This window comes from Myotis brandtii, unplaced genomic scaffold (genome assembly GCF_000412655.1).
Source record: "Myotis brandtii unplaced genomic scaffold, ASM41265v1 scaffold421, whole genome shotgun sequence".
Lineage (NCBI taxonomy): Eukaryota > Metazoa > Chordata > Mammalia > Chiroptera > Vespertilionidae > Myotis > Myotis brandtii.
The window spans coordinates 2,295,692-2,306,782 of NW_005366140.1; the positions used below are offsets into that span (position 1 = coordinate 2,295,692).

General features: G+C 52.8%; 1 protein-coding gene and 1 long non-coding RNA gene across 2 annotated transcripts in view; one reads left to right on the plus strand and one right to left on the minus strand.

The window, feature by feature from the left end:
• LOC106727409 overlaps window positions 1–313 on the plus strand; it is an 852-nt gene extending 539 nt beyond the window's left edge. Inside the window, exon 2 of the long non-coding RNA XR_001363590.1 lies at window positions 85–313. This is a non-coding gene — a long non-coding RNA (uncharacterized LOC106727409). The remainder of the gene's footprint in view (window positions 1–84) is intronic.
• Window positions 314–4,659: 4,346 nt separating this feature from the next.
• Window positions 4,660–8,765, minus strand: RPL18A (ribosomal protein L18a). The gene is made up of 6 exons (XM_005873876.2): window positions 8,655–8,765; window positions 7,245–7,424; window positions 6,161–6,290; window positions 5,365–5,474; window positions 5,110–5,202; window positions 4,660–4,725 (listed from the first exon to the last, which is right to left on the minus strand). The coding sequence occupies exons 1-5, from the start codon at window positions 8,670–8,672 to the stop codon at window positions 5,110–5,112; spliced, it is 531 nt and encodes a 176-aa protein (XP_005873938.1). The 5' UTR covers window positions 8,673–8,765; the 3' UTR covers window positions 4,660–4,725.
• Between the last annotated feature and the right edge of the window lie 2,326 nt (window positions 8,766–11,091).

Genomic DNA, 11,091 nt, shown 5'->3' on the forward strand with positions numbered 1-11,091 from the left:
AACGGGGTGGGGGGAGGCGCCTTCACGAGTGTCCCCCGGGACTCGCTTCTCATTATATATGTGATGTGTAGGCCCCTCTCTTAGGGCTCCGGCACCGCAACTGTCACACGGCCACCTGTGGCTCGCTGGCTTGCCCCCTCCGCCTACGCCGGGAGGATGTGGAGGACACCAGTTCCTCTTCCTCCCGCCTCCATTATTTTCCCAGGCCCAGGCGAGACATCTTCCTGGAAAACCTGCTGGGAAAGGGGAAATCCCGGCAGGGATCTCTTTTCGGGAAAAGTCATGCAAACAAATGAAAACATATGCCAACCTGTCCTGTCTTCCCCAGGGAGGTTCTTGGAGGGGGTACCGTTTGGTGTCAGCATGATTCTTCCCCTACCCTACCCTGGAGGCCTGTTCATGGAGCACCTACTGTGCACAAGACCCTGCACCAAGTGCTGGGGACCCAGGTGGGCCCATTGGGCACACAGGATCAGGACACTCACCCAGCCAGCAGATGAGTACCCATCTCGGAAGCGATTGGATGACAATAATGATGGCCTGGGGGCAACCATAGGTGGGGCCTGAGGGTGGGGCACTTTCTGGGTGGTGAGTGGAGACTTACTAGCAGAGAATGAGCCAGGCTGGGGGAAGGGCCAGGGGTGGAAAGGAGCTGGGCAGGGAGGGCCACCAGGGGATCTTGAGCCTTGGTGGGGGATGTGGATTTTATTCCAAGGGCACTGGGAAGCCACTGGAGAGTTTGGAGCAAATGAGGGATCTAATCAGTGGGGCCTAGTGGGGCAGATCTAATCATAGACCTAATGAGATGGGAGAAATGTGCAGATTCACAATGTTCCGGAATTTCAGGGCGTGAGGAGGAGGTTCAGAGTTGGGAGCCCTGGGGGTAGGCAGGGCCATCTTCTGTGCCTGCTGGGGAGTTGGGGCAGGAAGCATGGAGGGGGGCAGGGAGCAGGGTGGAGAGAAGTAGCACCTTAATGGGAAGGAGGCAGGCAGGGCCGAGGAATATGAAGGGGTAAGGCAGTCCTGAAGACCCAGCAGCAGCAAGCAGTCTAAGCAAAAGGGGCAGGAATATTGGGATGTCACCTTATCTGCTGTCCTGGGCATCCTGTCCTCCCATGGCTCCCTGGAGACATGGCAAGGGTCAGGCTGTGAGCTACTTGCTCCAGCACGATCTGCCGGGTCCTTGGACTTGTACCTTGCACTCAGTAAAAGCAAACCTTTATTACCCCTGGTGCTGTCACTGTGAGATTCCAGGAGTCTAGTCTATTATTATTAATTATTATTGGTTTAGAGACAGAGGAAGGGAGAAAAATCAGATTTGTTGTTCCACTTATCTATGCATTCATTGATTCTTGTGTGGCCTGACTGGGGATTGAACCCGGAACCTTGGCTTATTGGGACGATGCTCTAACCAACTGAGCTATCCAGCCAGAGCCCAGGGGCATCCAGTTGGAGAAGTTCAGGATCCAGTCTTGAGAATCTTATGATCCTGATTCTCAAGTCTCTGGGTCTCCTGGGGCCCCATTCTTCTTGCCTTGGTACTTACCTGATGGTGCTAACTCAGGAGCTGGGTGCAGGGTGGGTCAGGGAGGAGGGGTTCTGTCTCTCTCCTCCAGGGCTCCCAGCCTTGCCTGGGCGAGACGCCTGGCACCTGGACATGCCCAGGAAGGGGTCCTGGGATGCCTCAGCACCTGAGGCAGAGGGAAGAGTGCACTGGGTTCCTGTCGTCCTCTGAGCAGACCAGTGGTGTCAGCAATCCAAGGACCATCCTGCCTCATGGGCCCACCTCCTGCTAATTCTGGCCTTTGCCCTGGTGGTTCCCGCACAGCACCCTTGGTTCAGTGGCCCTCACCTCCAGCCAGTGTCCCACCAGCTGCTCTTTGCAGGGTTTGAGGGGAATTGGCAGGCGGGTGGTTACATGGCAGAGGAGTCTGTGGGCAAACCGGTAAGACGATGAGCAAATGGCAGGGTGGGTGGGTGAGCAAGTTGAAGATAGGGAGCTGGGCTTACTATCCTCAGTTCAAGGCCCCTCAATAATGGGATTGGCCCCACACCTTGGCTAGTAGGGGCAAAGCCCTCCCAACTGGCTCCCAGGCTCTAATGTGGATGAGGCCTCAATGGAACCCCAAGGTAGAGATGAGGTGCCTGGTGGGCCTTTGTGGGACGCTGAACTTCCACATTCCTGGCAGTACATCCTGGACGTTCAACCTCTAGCTTATCTGAAGCCTTCCCACCCCCCAAACTAAAGGATCACCATTCCCACTTTACATAAAAGGAACTAGGCTCAGAGGAGGCAGTGACTTGCTCCAACACAGCCAGCAGGGCCCACCTCCAGGCCACATCAGGAGTGATCTAGCAGCCGCAGAGGGTCAGGAATCCAAGCTCTTCCCACTTGGTTGCTGGTGTCGCTTGTGTCCAAGGATGGCTGTTGGAGGATTGGGCATTGTGGCAATATTCCAACTGTATGGGTACTTCCTGTTAGTGGCACACATCACTACTGCTATCACATGGCCACTCCTAACTGGAAGGTAGGCTGGGAAACTTTCTGGGTGGCATCTAGATATGGAGAACCTATTACTGGGGGGGGGAGGGGGGGGAGATATTTGGAGAAACTAGGAATTTTTGCTAGAAACCACAATAAGTTAACGAACTCCACAAGGCAAACGTGTTTGCAACATGGGGAGAATTTTTCTTCCAAGGTTTTACAGATCCATAACCAACGAGCCAAGATGATACAAATGAATTCATGGGGAGGTGGGGAAAGCCAATCCTAAAATTTGATTTTTCAGCCATCAGTTTACTAACCCACCAGTGCTGGCAAAGTTGGGGAAAACCAGGATCCCTTTTAAAATATATATATATTTGAATTCAGAAAGGGATAAATACCAACGATGAGAATCAATTGGCTGCTTCCTGCCCCTTAATGCTGTTGGATATAAAGGGTGTCCCAAAATTCACCTAAGATTTGAATTTAATGGTGCTCGCTATCGCGACATAATCCAGTTTTTTGTGCCTAAATTGCAAGATATGGATGTGGATGACGTGGTTTCAACAAGACAGTGCCACATGCCATACAGCCAGAGAAACAATTCAATTACTGCATGAGTCATTTCCTGGTCGTGTAATTTCCCATTTTGGTGATCAGAATTGGCCGCACAGATCATGTGATTTAATGCCGTTGGACTTTTTTCTTTGGGGTTTTTTGAAGTCTAAGGTTTATGCCAACAAGCCCACAACCACCCACACCTTGAAGGAGGAAATTGAGCGCTGTATCAACGAAATTCAGCCACATTTATGCAAAACGGTCATGGAAAATTTCATCAAGTACATATGTGCCAGCAAAGCTGTGGAGGCCATTTACCCGATATGCTATTCCATACATAACCCTATACTGTATACTTTATGAATCAATAAAAAATTTACAATTTTTAATTATAAACCTGTGTTTTCTATCAAAATTACTTCTTGCGTGAATTTTGGGACACCCTTTAGATGCATCTATGGAGGGTAGTCTGGCAGTGCCCAAATCAAATACCTGGCCCAGAAACTTAACAGTTAGCCCATGTGCTGCAGACACACACAGGTGGAGGGATAGTCATTGGCCATCTGCCCTTTTCTGGGTCCCACAAACTTACAGCTCTGCCAGGGACAGTGACAGATGTGGTTCCAGCCCTGTCTGGTGGGGGTTGAAAGCTGTCCTTATGGATATACTAGAGGCCTGTTGCACGAAAAGATTCGTGCAATAGGCCTTCCCTTCCCCTGGCTGCTGGCACCGGTATTCCTCAGAAACCTGGGACCCCCTCAGACACGTCTCGCCTAGAACGGCTGGCCATGCACACGCTGTGCCCTGGGGATCTGGCCGCTCCACAGGTGGGTTGGAGACCCGGTTTTCACGCACTACTCCCCTTCTGTGGGGCAGCAGCTGTGTTCCCTGCCCAGGACGGGCTTTCTGCCTTTTTGTACTTAGGGCTCCCTCCTGATCCATGGTGGGTCCTGCCCAGCCTGTGCCTCTGGTGCTTGCACCCTGAGCACTGCTGATCAGTAAAGGTGATAGGTGGCCTGGACACCTGTGCTCAGAGGGATCAAGGTGACACATTAAGGACAGGCGCTCCCACGGCCTGTTGAGGGCCCAGCCAGGTGGATTAGCTTCGTGCCTGCACTTTCCAGGCTTTCAGTGGTTTCCTGGAGACATGCCCTCAAACACCCTGGAAGGACCTTGGAACCAAGAACCGGTTCTGGGCCAGGAGGGGAGGTCCCAGGTAGAACCAACCTAACTGTCCTGGTTTCCCCCAGGGTCCAGCTGCCGCATCTCACCACCAGAACGGGGGGAAATGGAGGCCCGTGGGACAGATTTGGGGGCCAAGCCTGTGCCCTACAATGCACCCTCCAAGCTCACAGCGGAGGCTGCCTGATAGGGCTGAAAACTCGGCCCTCACACTAGGACCCCACCCATGACAGCTCCTCACTGGACAAAGCCCCAAGAAACTGAGTGGGCAGGAGAGCTTGGGGGCGAGACCCTCGCTATTCCTGGGACTCCCACCACCCTTCTGAGGGTCCTGCTGTCTGGGCCCCACTGGAGCAATACCCCTCTCAGAGCAGAGAACTCATAGCTTGGCTGTGCCCTTTTGAGTTCTGCAGGGTGTGCAAAGAAAACAAGTGTGTACGAGCACCCGACTTTCCCAAAGAGTTTATTTGGGCAGACCAAGGGACGGAGAGACCCTGCATCTAAAAGAAGGTGTTGGGCCTCTTGGTGGTGAAGCGTGGCTTGTGCTGGCGACGAAGGACCCGGTGCGGCAACGGGAACTTGATCTTGGAGTCCTGTGACAAAGAGAGGCAGGTGAGGGGGTGGTGTGGTGGAAGCCTCTTAACCTTGTCCTTTGAAAGGTCTACAGAGGTGTGGACATGCCCCACTGGGCTCCTGCGTCAGACCCAAGGCTAGGGGGAGCCCCCCTCAGTCCAGCAGGGGCCCAGCGCACTCACGTGGAACTGCTTGACTGCTGGTCGGCGGCACTTGCTGGCTGCAATCTCCTCCACCTTCATGATCTGGATTAAGTGGGCACGGGCACGGTGCTGGTCCCGCATAGCTCTGGGTAATGGGAGAGACCCTATCTAAAAGAAGGTGTTGGGCCTCTTGGTGGTGAAGCGTGGCTTGTGCTGGCGACGAAGGACCCGGTGCGGCAACGGGAACTTGATCTTGGAGTCCTGTGACAAAGAGAGGCAGGTGAGGGGGTGGTGTGGTGGAAGCCTCTTAACCTTGTCCTTTGAAAGGTCTACAGAGGTGTGGACATGCCCCACTGGGCTCCTGCGTCAGACCCAAGGCTAGGGGGAGCCCCCCTCAGTCCAGCAGGGGCCCAGCGCACTCACGTGGAACTGCTTGACTGCTGGTCGGCGGCACTTGCTGGCTGCAATCTCCTCCACCTTCATGATCTGGATTGAGTGGGCGCGGGCACGGTGCCGGGCCCCCATATCTCGGTCTGCAGGGTGAACAGGCACGAAGGTCTGAGTGTTCCTCAAAACTCCCCTTAGGTGCTTGCCTAGGAGGCCCCTCTCTGGCCACCAGGAGTGTAGAACCTTCCAATTCACTTTAAGGGGCACAGTCACAGCCCCCAAAGGCGACAAGATCCACTTGCTGTTAGCACCTGTTTCAACTGCAGCTACAGCAAACAGCAGTTCTTGGGTTTAGGTGCTTGGGTTTCAGCCCTGATAGGTGACCCACCCTGGGAGCACCTTGGCCCACTACAGGTCCCAACACTGGACAGGGGCTGGACGCGGTGACGGGTGGGAGCTGCGTCTCTACCAGAGACTGGCCCCAAAAGTCCACTTGCTGCCAGGTTCCAGGAAAAGGTGTTCCTGGGATATCCTCTCCATTTCTACCCCCTAAGCAAACCCCCATCACCATCCCCGGGACTCCCCACACCCCGAAAAGGCTCCTGCATTTGTCCTGCCTCAGTCTAGGGGAGGTGTCAGACAGCTGCAGATGTCTGTCGAGGATGACTCTGAAAGGAAGGACGTGGCTGTGGCACAATGGGACTCCCCACACCCCCAAAAGGCTCCTGCATTTGTCCTGCCTCAGTCTAGGGGGGAGGTGTCAGACAGCTGCAGATGTCTGTCAAGGATGACTCTGAAAGGAAGGACGTGGCTGTGGCACAAGACAACTCACAGCACTGGGTGACGGCGCCGGCGGTGGTCAGGTCCCGGTACTCCCGGTACATGTTGTGGGTGCCGCTGCGGGAGTCGTAGCGCAGCCAGATGCCGAAGTTCTTTACCCGAAGGGGGGATTTTTCAAACACCTGCCAAAAAGGAGACTGGCTGAGGGGAGAGTAGTAAATGGGCCTCCACCCCAGCCCCTACCCTCACTGAGCCAATACTTCTACCCTTGCTGTCCCAAGGACAGCCCCTGAACCAGTGGTTCTCAACCTTCCTAATGCCGCGACCCTTTAATACAGTTCCTCAGGTTGTGGTGACCCCCAATTTCATTGTTACAAACTGAACATAATTAAAGCATTAGGTCTCTGGGTGTTCCTCAAAACTCCCCTTAGGTGCTTGCCTAGGAGACCCCTCTCTGGCCACCAGGAGTGTAGAACCTTCCAATTCACTTTGAGGGGCACAGTCACAGCCCCCAAAGGCGACAAGATCCATTTGCTGTTAGCACCTGTTTCAACTGCTGCTACAGCAAACAGCAGTTCTTGGGTTTAGGTGCTTGGGTTTTTGTGATTAATCACAAAAACAATATGTAATTATATATTTGTTTTCCGATGGTCTTAGGCGACCCCTGTGAAAGGGTTGCGACCCAAGGTTGAGAACCACTGCCCTGAACCTTCAGACAACCGAGGGCAATCTGCTGTCCAGAGATCTCCACGGCAAAAGTGGGGGGTGCAGAGTAGTCCAGGCCACTTTCCTCACGGGGACCAGCTGCCACCCAGTGTAGCCACATGATGCAGAGTCCAGTGCCCATTATGGCACTGTGCCCAGGTGACGGCACCTTTTCCCCTTCACAGATGAGGTCCAGGGAAGGTGGTGACCTCAGCTGAGACATACCAGGACGACAGCCACACCATCCCCAGGCCTTGGGCTTTCTCGTTAAGAGAAGAGCAGATTCACCCACCCCATCCTGATCTAGGGCCTGAACTATACCTGTGAACAGGACCAGGGGCTCTGAAGCACCATAACCCTGTGAGGCCAGGGCTGCCTCATGGGAGGTGTAAACCCACTCTAGACCCCACCTTGTCCTGGACACTCCATACCTGCCCACAGTAGACGATTTCCCCTGAAGACTTCTTCATCTTCTTTAGTTGAGACACAAAGTACCAGAAGCGGGACTTGGCAACAACATGGTTAGGTGCAAAGATGCGCATGCGGTAGAGGGGTGGCGTGTGGCACTTGGGGGTGGGCAGGCAGCGCCCCACCACCTTGTACTCTCGAAGCTGAAACAGAATCAGAGGTGAGGTAGGACCAGCAACCAGGCAACTGTGGAGATGCCTCGCTCTCCTTCCCCGAGACTTGTGATGTCGATCAGGGGATAGATGGAGGGCAAGTCCCAGCCCTGGGCTTCCAGGTGGAATCCAGGGGATGGTGGGTCACACCACTGTCCAGCCTTCCCCATAAAAGTAAGGGTGGTGTGCCCGTTGCCCTGGCTCCAGAAAGCTGGGCAGGACCATCAGCCCCACCGCCTCTCCCTTTCTCTTTATACTTGTGGCAAAATGGAGGCCTAGACTTGCAGCCTCAGGCTCAGAACCATCAGGCAACCTTCTTGTCCACAGCATCTCCGAAGCTCACGAACATCCTGCCCAAGTTCTCTTTCACTCTGGGGCTGAGACAGAAACCAGCCCGGGATCTCACAGCCCGCCCCAGGTAGTTCCCTCTCCAGCCCGGGTTCCTGCACCGCTGCCAGCAGCTTGCAGCTGCCTGCATTTCCCAGGTGCCCAGGAGGTGTGGGTTCCCCGTCTACATGATGCTAAGGTGAGGTGTCTGCCAAACCGAAGCCCTGAGACATAGCAGAAAAGAGCCACCTACTTAAACGACTCGCCATCCTTCCATTAAGATCAGAAGGCAGCCCCAAACACTGCAAACTCGGCTACTTCCACCTCTGAATCGGCCACATGAACCGCGCGGACCACCCGTTCTTAAAGGGGCCGACGCAATGCCTTTCCCAGCGTGGAAACTGAGGCTGGAGAGCTGCACATGACACCCCGCCCTGTATTTCCCCGGGACCCACTCTCCCATCTCTGCCTCACAGCGCCCTCTGATTCTGCCCAGCACCTGCCACAGCGATAAGGCTCGCAATCTCCTCGTCAATTCGAGTTCATAACTTTCCTCTACTTCTCACGACCATCCTGGGAAAATGGGAACACTACTGCCGCCCCCAGAAACACGCTCACTACCCAACTGAGATCCAGAGACTCAATGAGGTCTGGTAGCACGAGCCTCCCTCCGACCCCGCGATCCCCGAACGGGTCCGGATCAAGAACCGGCCTCTCTCTCCACGCGGCGCCCAGAGTGGCCGCCATGTTGACTGCACCTCCGGGCAGCCGCACGCGACCTCACGGGTCCCATCCGGGAGCGCGCACTACCTACTCGGCCCACAACCCCTCCTGGGTCCCCCATTCGATCCACGACGCGCTCCCCGGCCCCCTCCCTTGTCGCGGCCGCCTTACCGTGCCCGAGGCCTTCATGGCGTTCTCCCCGCGTTCGCCACCACTCACAAAAGGAAGTGTCTACTCTCGCGCAGACGCTCACCATGACTTCGTTACAGGAAGTCCCGCCCTCTCGAAGCCGCGAGTCCATTGGCTTCTTGGCCCCGCGCTCAACCAGATCTGTTTCTTCATTGGCTCTAGATGCACCAATCACTTTACAGCCCGGTCTTCCTTAGCGACTAGACTACAACTCCCAAGAGGCAACGCGGATAGCCCCTCCTGTTCCGCCGAGACCTTAAGCTCGCGTAGGCGCAGGCAGCACGCGGGGCGTGGTAGGCTTCCGGAGAGACCTCTGTGGTGGGTTATAGCGTTTTCATCCCACCCCACCCCCGCTTCAAGCCTAAGTATAAATGGAACCAGCTCTAGGGTGGGCGTGATGTTATGATACGATGGCGGCGCCTTTCCTGGAGGTGTATTACGGAGGTCTCAAGCCACATCTCTGAGAATTCTTATCTGTAAAATGGGAATAATTCCACTGTTTTTCTCCTAGAAATGTGACCATAATTAGCTGGGATAACCCATGTAAAACGCCAGACACAGAGCAATTAACAAGTGGTAACATTCATTAAGCGCTAGAATGCTAGTTGTTGCTATTATTATGGGGACCTGTTTGTGTTTCGTAGTAGCAGAAATTCAGACCCTGTCTCCTTGCCTCCACTACAGATCCTGGGGGGCGGGGAGGAAGTGGGGGCGCTGGAACTGACCTGGTGCAGCCCCGCCTTTGAGAGGCTCCCCTGGAGGAGAGACCGGAAGATGGAAAAGGAAAGAACCACAAACACCTCACGATTTCAGGCTGTGAAGAAAAACAGAGGAAAGAGGATAAATTGGAGGTTTTATTGGGGCGGAGGCGGCTCTTGGAGAAGGTGACAACTGAGCCCAGTTCGCATTTTTCTTTTTCTAATTAAGTAATTAATAGCTTCATTGACACATAGTTCACATACCATACAATTCGCCCATTTAAATTGTACAATTCACTGGCTTTTACTACCATTTATTCCCAGACACAGTCATATACTTAGTATATGCACAGTTGTGCAGCCGTCACAGTAAAATTTAGAACATTTCCAGCATCCACAAAAGAAGCCCCTCACAGTTAGCAGTCACCTCCATCTCCACCCCCCGCCCTCAGCCAAACTAGGAATCTGTTTTCTGCCTCTAAACAGCGGTTCTCAACCTGTGGGTCGCGACCCCTTTGGGGGTCGAACGACCCTTTCACAGGGGTCGCCTAAGACCATCGGAAAACACATATATGATTACATATTGTTTTTGTGATTAATCATTATGCTTTCATTATGTTCAATTTGTAACAATGAAAATACATCCTGCATATCAGATATTTACATTATGATTCATCACAGTAGCAAAATTACAGTTATGAAGTAGCAACAAAAATAATTTTATGGTTGGGGGTCACCACAACATGAGGAACTGTATTAAAGGGTCGCGGCATTAGGAAGGTTGAGAACCACTGCTCTAAGACTTGCCTATTCCAGGTATCTCACATTATTGTCATCAGACAAAATATGAGGTCTTTTGTGATTGGTTTCTCTCACTTAACGTCTTCAAGGTTCATTCCCTGTGTAGCATGGCTTAGTACTTCATATCTAATTACTGCTGAATGATATTCTATTGTCTAAATATATCTTGTTTATCCATTCGTCAGTTGATGGGCATTTGGGTGGTTCCCACTTTTTGGCTATTGCAAATAATGAGCTATTGATATTTGCATGCAATCTTTGTGTCTTAGCTATCGTGTAGTCAGATTTTTAAAAGTTGTATGTTTTCATTTCTCTTGGGTATTTATAGCTAGGAGTGGAATTGCTAGGTCACAGGTAATTCTATGTTTAACCTTTCAAAGAACTGCCATACCTTTTTCTAAAATGCCTGCATCATTTTACACTCCCATCAGCAATCTACGAGGGTTCCAACGTCACGTCCTCACCAACACTTTTTAAAAATATATATATTATTGATTTTTTACAGAGAGGAAGGGAGAGAGATAGAGAGTTAGAAACATTGATGAGAGAGAAACATCGATCAGCTACCTCCTGCACACTCCCTTCTGGGTATGTGCCCGCAACCAAGGTACATGCTCTTGACCGGAATCGAACCTGGGACCCTTGAGTCCGAAGGCCGACCAGTTAGGGCCTCACCAACACTTTTTATTATTTGTCTTTTTTACTGTAACACTAGTAGCCCGGTGCACGAAATTTGTGCGCATTAAAAGGGAATTAATTGCCCTAACTGGTTTGGCTCAGTGGATAGAGCATTGGCCTGTGGACTCAAGGATCCCAGGTTTGATTCCAGTCAAGGGCATGTACATTGGTTGTAGGCACATCCCCAGTGGCGAGTGTGCAGGAGGCAGCTGATCAATGTTTTTCTCTCATTGATGTTTCTA

What these genes read in the sequence shown, in the direction of transcription:
- RPL18A (XM_005873876.2), bottom strand. An exon ending in AAATCGTCTACTGTGGGCAG is followed by an intron (nt 6,291 to 7,244) that starts GTATGGAGTGTC and finishes CCTTTTTGGCAG; the next exon opens with GTGTTTGAAAAATCCCCCCT. An exon ending in CAGCAGTCAAGCAGTTCCAC is followed by an intron (nt 5,203 to 5,364) that starts GTGAGTGCGCTG and finishes TCTTTGTCACAG; the next exon opens with GACTCCAAGATCAAGTTCCC.